The following is an 18,859-nucleotide window of genomic DNA, read 5'->3' as shown; positions in this document are numbered from 1 at the left end:
GCAAGTTGAGGCCTAAAATAGATAATTATATATATATATATATATATATATATATATATATAGAGAGAGAGAGATATTAAACGCGCGGTGAATGGTTGAAATATGTAAAAGTAATTTTTTTTTCTCATTTGTTATCTTTACCTTGAGTAATGCTTATATCTGGCTAATTCATCATCTTGAATTTTGTAGTTTTTAATCATTGATAATGTGTAACTGCTGCATTCGACACAAATTTGTATAAATTGGTTGAATTTTAATAAAATATCTTCACTCTTTTTTTGAAGTTTCCTTGACTTTAATAGACAACCTTCTTTGAGTTGAACAGCATTGCCTCCACGCTCTAATAGAAGTTTGGCCACAGAGCTATGTCCATAATATGAAGCTATCATACATGCAGTCCAACCGTCATGACTTTGTTCCATTACATCGGCATTGCTATCTAAAAGCAAGTGAACTATTTCAATGTGTCCTGTTTCTGAAGCGAGCATTAGTGAAGTCCAACCATTCAGACATTTTTCATTCACCAGAGACTTGGCATCGACAAGTAATTTGACAATATGTGTGTGTCCGTTTGAAGAAGCTATCATAAGAGCAGTTAAACCATCTTGATTTATTTCATCAACGTTTGCGTTGTGGTCTAAAAGTAATTCAACAATTTCATTGATTCCTACTTCTGAAGCTATCATCAGTGCAGTCCATCCATCAGAACATTTATCCTCCACTTGAGCATTGTTGTTCAATAGTAGTTTGACTACTTCTAGGTTTCCCTTTGCACATGCTATCATTAGTGCCGTTAGTCCATCCACATTTGTTTCGTTCACAAGTGCTCCATGGTCTAAAAGCAATTCAACTTTTTGATTATTTTTTTTAGCTGAGGCTAACATTAGAGCTGTCCAGCCATCTTTGTCTTTTTCATTGACATTTACAGACAACTTTAAAATTATATTTAGAACATTATTATGGTTTAGATAATAACTTTCTGGATCATTAGTACTAGCGATCATCAAAGATGTTATGCCATGACTGTCTTTTTCATTGATATCAGCTTTGTAATGTAGTAATAGTTGAATAATATTTTCATCACTTTTAAAAGATGCAATCATTATTGGTGTCCAGCCATTAAGGTTTTTTTCATTAACTTTTGCTTTATTTTCCAAAAGCAGTTCGACAATTTTTCTGCTTACATTTTTTGCTGCCAACATAAGAGCTGTCCAACCGTTTATTGTATTTAGATTCACGTCTGCTTTGAAATTTAAAAGAATTTCAACAACATGTTCTTGTTGGAGCTCAGTTGCGATGATAAGGGAAGTCTCACCAGAATTGTTTCTCTTATTGACGTCTGCTTGGCGCTCTAGTAGTAATTCTATACAACCTTCTTTTTGATATTCTATTTCATAATCGGTATAACTGTATGCTAAAAAACGAACATTTTGAGAAAACGATTTTCCTATGAGGATCATGAGTGCCGTGTCCCCAAACTTGTTTTTCTCATTAACACTGGCCTGGTGGCGTAAAAGTAACTCTACTATGTTTAAGTGTTTGTTTTGAGAAGCCATCATTAAAGCTGTTTCACCTAAGCTCGATTTTTTATTCACATCAGCATGATGATGTAAAAGCAATTGAACAATTTGTTTGTGTCCTTTTTTAGAAGCCAGCATCAGAGCTGTTTCATTTTTTAAAGACGTTACATTGACATTATTTTTATATTGCATTAATATTTTCCCTATTCTAAACTTACCAAAGATTGAGGATTTAGCTTGGTAGTCTAAAAATATTTGAACTAAGTTTATATTTCCAGTAGCAGATGCTAACAATAAACAAGTTTTACCTTTTCTGTTTTTTATGTTTACATCAGCCTTACAATGTAGCAACTGTTGAACTATTATTAGATGTTCATTTTTTACTGCTATCATAAGTGCTGTTTCCATATCATCATTAGTTTTATCAATGTTTGCTTTATATTTTAAAAGTAGTTCAACCATTTCCCAGTTCCCATTTTGTGATGCTATCATAAGCGCTGTGTTGCTATTAGCATCAATGCTTTGATCAATGTCGGCTTTATAATTTAGAAGTAATTTCAGTATTTCCATGTGTCCATTTATACAAGCCAAACCAAGGGCTGTTTCATTTTTAAGGTTTTTCACACTGACATCAGCATTTTTATCTAAAAGTAATTTGGCAGTGTCTATGTCTCCAACCCTAACTGACATCATTAAAGTAGTACATCCATCTTCTGATTGTTTGTTAACATCACACTGATTATCTAAAAGTAGTTGAACTATTTCATAGTGCCCTTTTAAATATGCTCTCATTAGTGGAGTAACACATTTATTGTCTTTCTCATTAACATTAGCTTGGTGGTGTAAGAGCGATTGAACTATTTTTAGGTTTCCAGTACCAGATGCTATCAACAAACTAGTTTCACCTTTTCTGTTTTTTATATTTACATCAGCTTTACAATCTAGAAGTTTTCGAACTATTTTTAGTTTTACATTTTCTACTGCTATTATAAGTGTTGTTTCCATATCATTATTTTGTGCATCAATGTTTGCTTTATATTTTAAAAGTAGTTCAACCATTTCCCAGTTCCCATTTTGTGATGCTATCATAAGTGCTGTGTTGCTATTAGCATCAATGCTTTGATCAATGTCGGCTTCATAATTTAGAAGTAATTTCAGTATTTTCATGTGTCCATTTATACAAGCCAAACCAAGGGCTGTTTCATTTTTAAGGTTTTTCACACTGACATCAGCATTTTTATCTAAAAGTAATTTGGCAGTGTCTATGTCTCCAACCCTAACAGACATCATTAAAGTAGTGCATCCATCTTCTGATTGTTTGTTAACATCACACTGATTATCTAAAAGTAGTTGAACTATTTCATAGTGCCCTTTTAAATATGCTCTCATTAGTGGAGTAACACATTTATTGTCTTTCTCATTAACATTAGCTTGGTGGTGTAAGAGCGATTGAACTATTTTTAGGTTTCCAGTACCAGATGCTATCAACAAACTAGTTTCACCTTTTCTGTTTTTTATATTTACATCAGCTTTACAATCTAGAAGTTTTTGAACTATTTTTAGTTTTACATTTTCTACTGCTATTATAAGTGCTGTTTCCATATCATTATTTTGTGCATCAATGTTTGCTTTATATTTTAAAAGTAGTTCAACCATTTCCCAGTTCCCATTTTGTGATGCTATCATAAGCGCTGTGTTGCTATTAGCATCAATGCTTTGATCAATGTTGGCTTTATAATTTAGAAGTAATTTCAGTATTTCCATGTGTCCATTTATACAAGCCAAACCAAGGGCTGTTTCATTTTTAAGGTTTTTCACACTGACATCAGCATTTTTATCTAAAAGTAATCTGACAGTGTCTATGTCTCCAACTCTAACTGAAATCATTAAAGCGGTACATCCATTTTCAATTAAACTAAGAATTAATTCACTATCAAAATAAAGTTGCATTATTTCTTTTTTTTTAAATTGAGATGTTCTTAATAACTCTATTAATACATTCTGTTTTTCAGAATCAACATTTTCCTGATAATCCCATAGAAATAGACACATGTTTAGATTATGAATTTTCAAAGCAAGCAATATGGCTGAGTTTATTGTAGCTCCATGATCTAAAAGAAGTTTTGCTATGTCATATTGTTTACTGCGAACTGCGATCATCAATGCTGTGCAGTGACTAGAGTCTCTTTCATCAATATTAATGTACCCACGTTCAGATGCTATTAGTAACGCTGGTGTTCCTAAATGATCGTGTAGGTTTACATTGGCTTGATAATCTAAAAGTAATTTCACAACATCGATGTTTCTCTTTTCGGTAGCCACCATAAGTGGTGTCAAGCCTCTAGAGTTTTTGGCATTAACATTAGCCTGGTGGTCTAAAAGTAATTGAATAATTTCAGTTTGTCCAGTCTGAGCTGCAATGTGTAAAGCTGTTCCACAAGATTTACATATTTTTTCAATATTAATAGGCTTATCTAACATTAATTTTATTATTTCTAAGTGTCCTTTTGCAGCTGTTTCTAACACTTCTCTTATATCATCATCACATTGTTCTTTGAAGTTCAAAACATTTTTGTGTTCATCCAGAGCAGTTAGACATTCACTGTCATTTTTATTCAATTGAGCTTGAGAGTCTAAAAATAATTTAACAATTTCTGGGTCTCCGATTACAGTTGCTATTATTAAAGAAGCATTTGCGTTTTTCAATGTCAAATCAACTTGTTTAGCTAAAAGTAATCTGACAGTGTCTTTATCTCTAAACAGGACAGATACCATTAGAGTTGTACATCCAATTCCAATTAGTCTTTGAACATAATAACTACTAATGTACTGTTCCATTTCCTTTTTCTTACATTTTGAAGTTCTCAATAACTCTATAAATACATATGGTTCACGAGCATGTACGCTTTCTTTATAATATGTTAATGAGCTAGACAAGTCAGTGTCCCGATTTCTTAACACATGCCAAACCTCAGAATTAATTGTGGCTCCATGTTCTACAAAGATTTCAGCTATATCATAATGTCCTTGCGTCAGTGCGATAATAAAGGCTGTATTGCCCTGGTAATCTTTCTCTTCAATATTACCTTTGTACTCTAAAAGTAATTTAATCAAGTCTGTATATCTATGTTCAGTTGCAATAATTAAAGCTGTTTTTCCAGAATAATCATGTAGGTTTACATCAGCTTCATTTTCTAAGAGTAATTGGACAATGTCTTTGTCTCCATTTTCAGTTGCAATCATAAGAGGCGTTAAGCCTTTCTGATCCTTATCATTTACATAAGCTTGATGTAACAGTAATAATTCAACTATTTCTTTATGTCTGTGCGAAGCTGCCATTATAAGTGCACTTCTCCCAAAAGAATTTTGAAACGTAAGAATCGCTTTACATTCTAACAGATACTGAACAATACTAGTTCTTCCAAATTTCGATGCCAACATTAAAGCTGTATTGCCGTATGGTCCTCTTTCGTTAACGTTGGCTCCTGCCTCTAAAAGTAATTTAACTATATCTTCATGTCCCTTCTCTGCGGCTATCATTAGTGACGTCATCTTGTTTTGATCTTGGACATTAACGTTTGCTTGATTAGTTAAGAGCAGCCGTACTGCTTCCACGTGTCCACTTTCACAGGCTAGAAATAGAGCAGTTTTTCCAGCAGCATTCTTTTCATTGACACTGGCTTGAAACTTAAGGAGCAGTGCAATCATTTTCTCATTGCCGGTTTGAGAAGCTTTCATTAGTGCAGTCCAGCCTTCATGGATTTCATGTTCTACAGACGTATTCATGACTGTTAAAATGAAATTTGACTGTGAAATTTCGTGACACAATATATATTCATCCAATATGTCATCCGATTTCATACCTTCATTACTCCCCTTGGCAGCTCTTTCTATAAGAAGTTTGCATGTTTCTGTGTAATTATTATATGAAGCAAACATTAAAGGTGTCCATCCATTAAAATCCTGATCACTAACATAAGCTTGGGCCTCAAGAAGTAATTTTATAACATCATTGTTACCTCTAAATGATGCTATCATTAATGCTGTTCTACCAAGGTTGTCCTTTGAATTAACATCAGCTTTAGACATTAGTAAATATTGAACAATATTCGTATATCCCTTTTCAGATGCTAACATCAATGCAGTCCATCCATCATAATTACTTAAATTCACATATGATCCAAATTGTAGCAAAAGCTTCACAGTGTCCACATGTCCATTAAGAGTTGCTAACATTAGTGCTGTCAGTCCTTCATCATTGACATCATTTAAGTTTGTTTTGCATTTTATCATTATTTCAACAATGTCAGTGAGTCCATGGCGAGACGCTAACATAAGAGGAGTCCACCCATGTCTTTCATTACAATTCACATTAGCATTAGAGTTTAATAAGGTTTTTATGACATCACAATGTTTCTTTTCAATAGCTATCATAAGGGCTGTCCAGCCATCTTGATTTTTTTCATGGACATTTGCTTCATGTGCAATAAGTTCTTTGACAGTTTCAGTGTGACTATTTAAAGATGCAAACATCAGAGCTGTCCATCCTTCTTGAGTTTTTAAATTGGTGTCAGCACCAGATTGCAAAAGACTTTTCACGATTTCAAAATGACCTTTTCGTGATGCAACCATTAATGCTGTCAAACCAGTGTTTGTTGTTCTATTGACATCAACGTCATATTTTAAAAGTAAATTTACAATATCAGTCAGGTTTTGTTTGGCTGCGGTGATCAGTGGTGTCCAACTTAATTGGTCATTATCATTAATTTTTGCATTATTTTGTAACAAGAGGTCAACAATATCAGTGTGTCCGTTTTGAACAGCTACATGAAGTGCTGACCAGCCCTGATTACATTTTGCATTCACGTCTGATCCTGTGTCCAGTAATTTTTTAACTATATCAGTGTGCCCATTTTCAGACGCTACGATAAGTGCAGTAAATCCATCTTTAGTGCTTTGTTTAACATCACTTCGTTTGAGGAAAAGATCTAACACTTCGATATGACCGTATTTAGAAGCTGTTAAAAATGCAGAAAATCCATCATTATTCACAATATTTACACTAGCTCCAGAATCTAAAAGCTGATTAACAACATTAAAATGTCCATGCTGGGATGCCATCATGAGCGCTGTACAGCCGTCTTGTGTTTCATCATCAACATTAACAGTCATAGATAGAAGTAGTTGAACTATATCCTGATATCCATTTGTACAGGCTACCGTAAGTGCGTTATATCCATATTTATCTTTAATATTTACATTTGCTTGAGATTCAATTAAACACTTTACAGTTTCCAGGTGACCATTTTGAGAAGCTACCTGGAGAGCTGTCTGACCATCTTCATTTTGTATATTGATGTCTACACCTTTCTGTAGTAATGTCTTGATTGTATTAGTATCTCCATTTACAGATGCTTGTATTAGTTCTTTAGCTTTACGATCTGTGTCTTTAGGAAACTGAATGTCACCAGCTAGATTTTCTTTGTTTTCATCACTTGCTGATAAAAGTCTGCCAAAATGATCTGTGAGAATATCAACAATGTTTAAATGGCCATTTTTAGAAGCTAATGTTAACGCTGTGTCGCCATCAGAGTTTTTCAATTGAAAATTAGCTCGTGATTGCAGAAGGGACTTGACAATCTCAAGATGCCCGTTTTGTGCTGCCAACATTAAAGCAGTTTGTCCTTCTGAATTCTGTTCATCGATGTTTGCATTAAATTTAAGAAGAAGACGAACAGTTTTGAGATGTCCAAGTTTGACAGCACACATTAAGGCTGTACTTTTACCTTCAGTTATATTACTACAAGATGGTTCCACTTCCTTTAAAGATGGTTTGTTGTCTGGATTAGTTTCCATCTTTTATGGATGGTATTCAGCAGTGTGTATGAGAAAGAAGCCTGAATACTCTCAAATTTTCATAATAGAGTTCTCTTTGCAGAACTTTGACTCGATTTCTATTTGAGGAACATCTAGATAAAAGCAATTTTGAGATAATTAGTTTTATTTAAAATGCATTTGAAAAAAAAAAACATCTTTAAAAAAAAGATCTATACTAATCTATAATTAACTTTTTAGAGTGTTTTATTTTGATAGAAGAAATAAAGTTTTCCGTGTCAAGAGCAGGGGTGTATAAGATATGAGAGTGTGTGTGTGCTTGTTAATTTTATTAATTGTGAGTTGTAAACTGTTTTAGCAAGGGTTTTTTTAAAGGGGGTTAATAAAGTATCCAGTGGTCAGTCTAGTCAGTTGGAGAGCTGACCTAGTCTGAAAGGTTGTTGTTGATTGTTTTTTGGTTATTCTGCTTAAAGTATTCTTTATTGGTGTGTATATTTAATATTTGGGTAAGGCTATAATGTTTGATAATACTCTTAAGATAATACATTATTGAATCTAGTGTACCCGCCCTTGAATATTTAATTTAGGCACACTTAATACCTTTTAGTATATTCATTATTATGGATCTTGTATTATAAGTGTAACCCATGTATGCTATAAATAAAGTTTTTACTCCTTTGTTGAGGGCGATCTATAATATTAATAAGTAATTTCGGAGAATTGGCCACTGTGGCTTCTCCTTCATGTTGAATATACGTAGAGAATCATACCATTAGCCTTGAATACAATATATACACGCTTTGTTCCGAAATATTGTCTTAGATATGGCATCAACATAAAACATTTTGTTGACAAAATTACGAATAAAGCAGATCGCGTTCCGTTGTTCATGTTTTCAGCTTACGCGTTTTTAATGTTAATTCAAGTAAAGACTTTCCTAGCGTTACATAATATTATCTTATATAATACAGACGCTACTTCAAAAATGAAGATGAAGATAACCACGTCCTATGCATCATGCATCTAGTCATGCATATTAACCAATGACTTAAATTCTGCCAAGTCACTGGTTTTCCTGGCTAGCTCAGGCAACCCATTCCATGCTCTAATAGCACTTGGAAAGAATGAGCAATTGTACTAATTTGTCCTAGCATATGGGACGAGGAATGTGCCTTTATCTTTGTGTCTTCCTGAGTATTTTATTAGATTTTGTTTTTGTATTTAAAGATTATGGTTTAGTGCTTTGTGTATAATTGCTACTTTACTTTTGAGTCTTCTGTCCTGAAGGCCAGTGAAGGCTTTCTAAATTTAGGGATTTTACTAAAGGTGTTACTCTAGTCAAATGTGAATATTCGTTAGTTATACTTGCCTTAGTTTGCTGCACTATTTAGCATAACTAAAATAGCAAAGATCTAAATACAGATATATAAGGTTTTAGACATTTGTATCTAGATCTAGGGCTAATTAATTAAAAAAAATTACATTCTCTATTGTCTACAACAATGTCATATCGGGGAAACCCAATATTCATTGTAGAAATGTACATTATTAAGATAAGGATTCTAAACTTGCTCTGCCTATCTGTTTAATCTAAAATGTGTACAGGTTATTTCTCTGATACACAATCTCAGATCAAGCACAATTATTCATTTACTTAACAACTAACAACACGATAATCAATGAACAAAAGTTAACCACCTTGTTAATTAACTGTTGATAATTAAATCGAACAACGGAAAGAAATTGTACTTGCCTGAAGTGGTGGTATAAGCTGAAGTAGGTTACCGCTTCAAAGTTAGTATTGTAACGAACAATAGATAACTATACCATTTTTTTTATTTTCATAGTCGCCGCACTAGCAAAGTGGTCAGTATCTGCTCTTGAGGAGACTTGACCCAATTTTCCCAACTGTTTCAGATAAGTAATAGGATCACAGCGCTTAGTAAAAATTAAAATCATGAAAAGGCGCTAAACAAACACAATTGGTTAAAATTTTTGAAATCGCACAGATTTATATTTTTCGATCTAGATCTATTACACATTTAATTAAATGGCCGATCCAATGTAACTGTTAAAATTACAACTCCTATTTGCTTGTTTGTTATTTTTTTTAAATTGTTATTTTTATGTTTTTATTGTTATTTTTTTTATCATGCCTTTTCTTTTTGTTTAATGAAAAATGATACTTCCTATTTCTTTTTATAAAGCTTATATAAACTTACTCTGTCTGTCTGTCCGTCAGTCTGTCTGGTAAAAAGTTTGCACATGTTTTTTCTCCCATTTTTATAAATAAATGACCAAGTTAAAATTTTGCACAATTATTCATTAAACCTGACAAGAAATGAATGGATTTGTAAAACGTTGCAATTAGTTAATTGATTGTTAGTGATGAATCATTTTGTTTGATTTTGAAATTAGGAGAAAAATTGCATATCTATATATATGGATTTAGTCACCTTATTACGTTTTGATACTATTTTCTCCCACTTCCCATTCTCTGATTAAGTTGAGATTTTGCACAAATTATTCATAGTGAATAACAATACAGGAATCAAGCCAAAAATGGACCAAATAGTTAATCATTTAGTAACATCTGACATCTCAAGAAGAGCACTGTGACATATTTTCTCCGATCTTGCCGATACATTAAACAATTATATATTGCGCCAAACAAAACAAAAATCAATAATAAAAAAAATATTCAATTAATTATTGGTAATTATTTATTTTGTTTCATACCAAATAAAGGAAATAACCTGTACATTATTAATGGATATAGTTTTCAGGGCGAAAACTATGTTCTTTTAGATAAGCTTTTTTTTTTTTTTTTAAAGACATTTTTATATTTCGCTAGTGCATCAATGTCAGAGCCTTTCAGATGTACAGTTCAATTTAACAGAAGTTACAACATGTATTGTGGTCACAATACCATTATATTTAATACAAACAAACGATATTTACAATAAAAAGCAACAACTATACAACATTATACTAGTGACGAAAAAAATAATTAAATTTTCCAATATTTAAACTCGAGCCAAAGACATCAATAGTATTTAATATTTATTTATTTTTATAGCGAATCTTTTATGACATAGTATGGTCTGAATAGTTCGCTGGATATCTCATTGATAGAGCAGTGTTTTGGGGGGGGGGGGGGGGGCATTTGAGCGCTTAGCTAACACATCTAGGTTCGAGTCGAGATTCAAACCCGAGCCACTCTTGGTAGAGAGCTGGGCGATTAATGCCACTCTCATGCATCTCAGATACTCTTACCGCACATTAATCAAAAGCTTATATAAACAACATTTTATTTTATATCGAAGATTTTGTAGATAATTTATTTATTACGCATCTCATCAGTTAAATAATTATGACAGAAATTTTACAAATTTAACTTATTTTAAGTTTCGGTATATCTTATATAAGTTAGATTGACAGAGACGAGCTGCTTTCTGTTTGTTTGCTAACTTAGAGCAAATTTAGACCAAAATACTCCAAAGACATGAACTACTTCTGTATATTAATCTGTCCTTCATCTCCGATGACTGTGTACTGGGAATGTTGAACATTTACTTGAGTAGCATGAATTGTACAGTATCTGTGAACATAAAATATAGTAATATAAAAATGTGTGTTAAAATAAATGTGCTATCTTTCTAATCTCTCTCTCTCTCTCTCCATCTTTACATATATTATATACATGTACTATGTACAAATGCTCCTTCTTCCCTAGTACTATTAGAGCATGGAATGCGTTGCCTGAGCCAGCCAGGAAAACCAGTGACTTGGCAGAATTTAAGTCGTTGGTTAATATGCATGACTGAATGCATGACGCGTAGGACGTAATCATCTTCTTTTTTTGAAGTAACGTCTGCATTATATAAGATAAGATATATATGTATATATATATATATTATATATATATATATGTAATATATATATATATGTGTGTGTGTGTGGTGTGGTGTGTGTGGTGTGGTGTGTGTGGTGTGTGTGGTGTGGTGTGTGTGTGTGTGTGTGCGCGCGCGCGCCTGCCTGTGTCTATCTACATTTGTTAACTTAAAAATTTATGAAATTCTCTATAATAGTAACAAGAAGAAGGAGAAGTAGAAGAAGAAGTCTAGCCTTCAAGTTCGAAGGTTTATAAGGAATGCATTGGGTCATGACCTACAGATTTTGCCACATCCAGGTCAATTATAACCATTATCCACCGGTGGTCGATTAAAATTGTTTTTTCGTCGTCCATAAATCCATCGAAGTCGTCAATCTTTTTTAAGACAAAATATGCATATTAAATGTACGAAATAAGGAGATTAGATTTAAAAGTGACATGCTTTGACCAATCTTGTTAAGTGTACACTGTGTATGCATAGCCTAATTGGAAGAGGGAAGAGGCCTCCCCCCAAATGACTGCACAAAGCCTTCAGTTCTTAAAATGCATTACTTGCAATGGGATATTGTATACATACCTGGGCTGACAAAAAGTAGGTTCTCTCAGCTTTGGTGTTGCGCACGGTCTCCTATACAATCAGAATAAATTTCATTATGAATCAAATCATCAGTTGTTTTGTTACAGGTAACATTCATTTACGATTACTCCATTTTCTTTTCCATTAATTGCCCTCCAATTCGTTCTTCCCACCACCTACCCAGATAACAGTGTACCCATTTCTGATTTCTGTTTGTTGCTATTTAAATAAAAAATATAAGCTTTAAAACTGGTAATCATCTTAGTGATTTTTACTTTATATTCTTTAATATGCTACATTCATATTCGGCTTAATCAGTACGCGAGGCTCGGGCCGAGTGGTTTATGGGGGCGCCATACGTTGGCGGTGGGTCTGTGAGCAGTAAGCGAATATCACATATACCGTGCCACATTACTCTAACGGGCTCGTCTGCCTCTGATGTTGTAGACCTTATTATTGGTACAAAACATAGTACCTTACTGTTGGAATTCCACATGTAAACTTTTGCTTTAAAATCTTTCCGAAGTCCTCTAATAACGATTTAGTGGACTTTCATCAACGTAACTAAAAGCTCGGAAACATTTTGCATGAAAAAGCAGCAAACGAGATAATAATTACTGATTTCTGCTATCGTGGAGCTCTCAGGGGCGTTGTGCGGTTACCTCACTCGCCATCCAATAGGCGGCATCAGACTACACTGTTTTTGCTTACTTATAAAACTGAATTATTGAAGTCACAAAACCTTCAGAGTACGTCAAAGTTTTAGTTGGATCAGGCTGAAACTTACAAACTTTAAATAGTAATAGTAGATAGTGAATTTTCTCACCTTTTCACTATCCTGCTTGGTGTGTCCACAAATTTTTCATTGACATCGACTTCTTTCTCTAGAAGTGCAATCATTACTTCTGTATGATTATTCATTACAGTTCTGTAATAAGCTGATCCGCCATCACTGTCTTTTTGGTTTACATCAGCACCAAACTGAATTAGTGCCCTGGCAATCTCGGGATAGCCGTTCTCAGCCGCTATCATCAGTGCATTTACAGAACAATGATCTGTTTGGTTAACTTTAGCTTCGTTGTTTAAAAGTAGATTTACGACATCAAGGTAGTTGTGTAGAACTGCTATCATCAGAGCTGTGGTGCCGTCGTTTTGTGCTTCATTCACATTTGTTTTGGCCTTTATCAAAGCCTCCACTGTTTCGACATGTCCTTTCTGGCAGGCGATCATCAAAGCTGTCAATCCATCTCTGTCCTTGTCATCAACAATAGCGCCTGATGATGTCAGTGGTTGGATAGTTGTGGTCTGAGCGTACTCTGACGCGATCATCAGTGCTGTCCTGCCAATGTTGTTCTTCGCATTTACAGAGGCGCCACGGTCTATGAGATGTTTCACGATGATACAGTTGCCTTTAAGACAAGCTTTCATTAGAGCTGTCCATCCTTGAGCATTCTCCAAGTCTACATTGGTATCAGAAGTAGTAAGCCTTTCAACAATGTTTGCATGCCCATAATATGAAGCTAAGATTAGCGCTGTTGAGCCTTCGTTACATTTTTCATCAGGACAAGCTCTGTTATTTAATAAAAGCTCCACTATTTCAAAATTTCCTTTTCGAGACGCTGTCATCAATGTTGTCCGACCTTCTCCATCTTTTTCATTCACGCATGCGCCTGCTTCAAGTAAAAGTTTTACGATCTTAACGTGACCATTTTGAACGGATAGCATTAAAGCCGTGAACCCGTTATGGTCTTTAAGGTTTACTTTTGCTCCTTTTTGTATAAGTAACTTAACTGTCTCCACGTGACCAATGGAGGATGCGTTCAATAGCTCACTGCTGTCATTATTATTATCTTCAATAAATCTATTCCCATGTAAAGGCCGTTGAGCTACAGCAGCAGCCATTTTTTTTTTATTCTGTAATGAAACAAGCATACAAATGTGACACATTGGTCTGAATTCTAAGCCTTACTATTTTACATCATATAGAACAGTTTATCGTATTTAATAAAAACACTTGTAAATACAATAAAAGATTTAACATTTTCTTATTTCAAATTAGTGAAAAGAAAGTGGCTTTCTACCTAGACTGAAATTAAAATTAATATTTAAAAAAGCTTATATCAACTCACACTGTCTATTTGTCCGTTTGGTAAAACATTATTTCTCCCACACCCATTCTCGGATTAAGCTGAAACTTCGCACAATTATTTATTGACATAGTTATAGTGTTTTAAAAATTAGACACTGTCTGTGCATATTTAATGAGGCAAAAGCAAACATTAGTCATGTTTTTATTACAGATCAACCTGCCCTTAATGCATTCCTTTTTTTTAAAGTAAACATTTTATTAAAACGTTATTAGATTGTGTAATTGAAAAAAAGAATATTTTGTAATATAAATGTTTTTATAATACTTTTAAATATAATTTTTTTTTAATTGTTCAGAAAAACACAGCCCATTCTCTTATAGTCTCCCTTGTATTTTACTATTAATAGTGAATAGTTTTAAAAATGGTGTATTTTTATGACAAAAATTGCTTGCAACTTTAAATATTGAAGTTTTCACATTTAGAAAAGAAAAAAGTAGCCGTCGCATCAGAATTTTGAAAGATCTAAAATATAATGATATCGGATTTTCAATATCTTTTCATGTATTTTGCGGGCAATTCTAAACCATCCGGCCCAGATATAGTATGATAGGCTTCCAATTATAGGCCTTCCTGTCCACAAAATCAGCAACTACCGACTAATTCACTTTTCCCAACCAATGTCCGGTACCCGTTAGAGTTGGGTAAATCCCGAAATAAAAATAAAATCAGTCTTCACCAGGATTCGAATCTGGGACCTCTTGGTTCAGGAGCCAAGCGCTTTACCTTTACCACTCAGCCACCTGATGTAAGCTATTACATTATTTCGAAAAAAGGGTTTGTGTTTAAATTAGTATTACACTGTAAAGGATTTTTTAAACACGACGGTTAAAGGGGCACATTTATAAGATAATATAAAACTTTTAACCATTTTACACATGTTGTAGTAACATTCATGTGGCCCTTTAAATGGGTACCGGCCCACTGGTCATTTGCCCGAAAAGCCATATAGCCAGTCGGTGCAAGCCAAAGACAGGTGACAATGATGAAACAAAATCACTACATCAATGATCACAGCCTGAATGACATATTTCATTTCAATTAAACATTGTACTTTCTGGCCTTAAAAACAACATATAGAAAATAAGGCTTATTAATTACACTGGATAGGCTCACAATGAAAATCCGAAAATGCTCTTCATAGGTCCCGAAGGCACTTCAGAAATTGAATATTTGAACCAGAGGTGGCCTTAGCAGTACGCGAGGCCCGGGTCGAGTATCATACGCAGGCCCATGAACTATAGCCGTAAACTACATATGCCGTACCACATCACGCTAACAGGCTTGTCCGCCTCTAATGACGTACGACTTATTATTGTTAAAAAACAGTACCTTATGTAGGTAAGACAACTGTATTATTGGTTGTGTGACAATATTTTCGTATTGTTTTGTAATTCTGTAGGTAAAATTTTGTCCGCAGTCGTCTAAAATTAATTTAGAGACCTTTAATCAACATAAATAAACAAAATAAAAAATAATACTATCAGCTATCGAGGGGCCTGGGCCGGTTGCTCCATTCACCAACCCTAAGGCCGCCTCTGAATTCAACAGATCTGTAGGTAAGGCAGTTATTATAAGCAAGCTTCCGTTTGACATTTTCCACTCTGGCCGTGTACTAAATGCCATCACTTCTTGGGTTAAGATGAAAGAATTGCAAGCTAGAAATACTCAATGCTGTTTTAGGAATTAATTTAAACAACTCGAAACATTTATAATCTGTAAAATAAAAACATTTACAACAAGACGTCGCAATGATACTTACGCAGAAATAAAACAAGTAAAAAGGGAGATTGCCGATTCGAAACGAATTCCCAGAATGACTTGTCGCTGACCTTTGCCCCTACTTCGGAACTATAGAGCTAGGGGGGTCCTCAAAATTGTATTGCTCAAAATACACATTCCATATAGTGTGTGATGGTTGTTGCTGACGGTCGTTAACTTGTAGCACCAAACCGCTGGTAAACCACTAAACCGCTGGTAAACCACCAAACCGCTGGTAAACCACTAAACCGCTGGTACACCACCAAACCGCTGGTACACCACCATACCGCTGGTAAACCACCAAACCGCTGGTACACCACCAAACCGCTGGTACACCACCAAACCGCTGGTACACCACTAAACCGCTGGTAAACCACCAAACCGCTGGTACACCACTAAACCGCTGGTACACCACCAAACCGCTGGTACACCACCAAACCGCTGGTACACCACCAAACCGCTGGTACACCACCAAACCGCTGGTACACCACCAAACCGCTGGTACACCACCAAACCGCTGGTACACCACTAAACCGCTGGTACACCACCAAACCGCTGGTACACCACTAAACCGCTGGTACACCACCAAACCGCTGGTACACCACTAAACCGCTGGTACACCACCAAACCGCTGGTACACCACTAAACCGCTGGTACACCACCAAACCGCTGGTACACCACCAAACCGCTGGTACACCACCAAACCGCTGGTAAACCACCAAACCGCTGGTACACCACCAAACCGCTGGTACACCACCAAACCGCTGGTACACCACCAAACCGCTGGTACACCACCAAACCGCTGGTACACCACCAAACCGCTGGTACACCACCAAACCGCTGGTACACCACTAAACCGCTGGTACACCACCAAACCGCTGGTACACCACCAAACCGCTGGTACACCACCAAACCGCTGGTACACCACCAAACCGCTGGTACACCACCAAACCGCTGGTACACCACCAAACCGCTGGTACACCACCAAACCGCTGGTACACCACCAAACCGCTGGTACACCACTAAACCGCTGGTAAACCACTAAACCGCTGGTACACCACTAAACCGCTGGTACACCACCAAACCGCTGGTACACCACCAAACCGCTGGTACACCACCAAACCGCTGGTACACCACCAAACCGCTGGTACACCACCAAACCGCTGGTAAACCACCAAACCGCTGGTACACCACCAAACCGCTGGTAAACCACCAAACCGCTGGTACACCACCAAACCGCTGGTACACCACCAAACCGCTGGTAAACCACCAAACCGCTGGTACACCACCAAACCGCTGGTACACCACCAAACCGCTGGTAAACCACCAAACCGCTGGTAAACCACCAAACCGCTGGTAAACCACCAAACCGCTGGTAAACCACCAAACCGCTGGTAAACCACCAAACCGCTGGTACACCACCAAACCGCTGGTACACCACCAAACCGCTGGTACACCACCAAACCGCTGGTACACCACCAAACCGCTGGTAAACCACCAAACCGCTGGTACACCACCAAACCGCTGGTACACCACCAAACCGCTGGTACACCACCAAACCGCTGGTACACCACCAAACCGCTGGTACACCACTAAACCGCTGGTACACCACCAAACCGCTGGTACACCACCAAACCGCTGGTACACCACCAAACCGCTGGTACACCACCAAACCGCTGGTACACCACCAAACCGCTGGTACACCACCAAACCGCTGGTAAACCACCAAACCGCTGGTAAACCACCAAACCGCTGGTACACCACCAAACCGATGTAGGCGTACTACATGTAAACTTATCAAACTTGAAATTTACCTGAGTGACTTCTTTCTAAATTATATTAAATGTAACCTTTATTACAATATATACACTTTTCAACTATGTCCTGGACAATCTAATGTATTATAGACGTTACTTAAAAAAAGAATGTAACTACGTCCTACGCATTTTATGTGTCAATCTGCATGTCAATGAATGATCTAATCTCTGTTAAGTCCTTCGTTTTCCTGGAGGATTCAGGAAACCCATTTCATTCTCTAATGAATATTGAAGAAGGAACACTTGTACGAAATTTTTCTAGCGTATGGAATATGAAATGTGTCTCTTTCTTAGTATTTTATTAGGTTTTTCTATTTGTAAATTATAGTTCAGTGTTTTATGTACTATAGCTACTTTACCTTTTAGTCTTCTGGCCTGAAGTGTTTCTAGGTTTAGTGATTTTACGAATAGTGTTACTCTAATCAAAATGAAGTATTCATATGTTATAAATCTCACTGCTCTACTTTGTATTTGTTCTAGTTTCTTTGTTTGTTTGTTTTTTTATTTCAGGGATTCCCAACAGAGGATACATATTCTACTAAAAAAAATAATGTAGTAGACTTTATTTAAAATGTAAAATAGTATATGATCAAACTTTTACCACAATAATACTTGTATTCACTCTGGCATTCTCAAATCTGTTGTACCCGAGACAGTTTTACGTCAATGTCGATTATCCTGCATCATTCACACTGCATAGTCGCCAACCAATCGCGAACCTTTTTCTCAACGTCACCATATAAAAAAACACACACACAAGACCATAAAAATAAATGACCAACTAGTTAATTAGTTAGTTGTAATTAATTACGTTTGTTTTGAATTTAAAAAAAAATCTTGCAGTATTTCGATGTACAGCAGTAACTGCGGTTCTTTCTGATATATAGGCCTTTTTTTATTTTGCTTACTTTTGTCTTTATAAAAAAATATGATTATTTTTGCCAAGTTAAAATTGAATTAATCAGAGCGATGGGAGTCTAATGAAAGAAAAACTACAAATTTACTGTGTTTCAATGCACTTCAAAATACATTAGGTCTACTTGTAACGTGACGGGTCGCCTGAGTCAGCCAGGAAAACCAATGACTTGGCAGAATTTAAGTCATTGATTAACATGCATGACTAGATTGACCTAGGGATACGCGTAGGACGCATATCATCTTTTTTTTTGAAGTTTCGTATTTTATAAGATAAGGTAAGACACATGATGTCAAGTATATGTACAGTAGGTCTACTAGTAAAGTAGATCTATATAGCACTTGATGAAAAGGTGATATGTTTCTTTGGCCGACGGTTCACATGGTGTCAT

At 35.6% G+C, this 18,859-nt stretch overlaps 1 protein-coding gene across 1 annotated transcript in view; it reads right to left on the bottom strand.

Annotated features, from left to right (window-relative positions):
• The window catches only part of LOC106064037 (uncharacterized), a 23,267-nt gene extending 7,494 nt beyond the window's left edge, over nucleotides 1-15,773 (bottom strand). The window contains exons 1-7 of the mRNA XM_056028525.1: nucleotides 15,737-15,773; nucleotides 12,654-13,741; nucleotides 11,828-11,878; nucleotides 10,867-10,956; nucleotides 9,212-9,263; nucleotides 142-7,376; nucleotides 1-12 (exon numbers count right to left, since the gene is read on the bottom strand). The exon at nucleotides 1-12 is cut by the window's left edge and continues 153 nt beyond it. Of these exons, the coding sequence (XP_055884500.1) occupies nucleotides 1-12; nucleotides 142-7,376; nucleotides 9,212-9,263; nucleotides 10,867-10,956; nucleotides 11,828-11,878; nucleotides 12,654-13,729 (8,516 nt within the window). The 5' untranslated portion in view covers nucleotides 13,730-13,741; nucleotides 15,737-15,773. The remainder of the gene's footprint in view (nucleotides 13-141; nucleotides 7,377-9,211; nucleotides 9,264-10,866; nucleotides 10,957-11,827; nucleotides 11,879-12,653; nucleotides 13,742-15,736) is intronic.
• Nucleotides 15,774-18,859: the final 3,086 nt, after the last annotated feature.

This window comes from Biomphalaria glabrata, chromosome 5 (assembly GCF_947242115.1).
Source record: "Biomphalaria glabrata chromosome 5, xgBioGlab47.1, whole genome shotgun sequence".
NCBI lineage: Eukaryota > Metazoa > Mollusca > Gastropoda > Planorbidae > Biomphalaria > Biomphalaria glabrata.
This window is presented reverse-complemented; position numbering and strand designations above follow the sequence as displayed.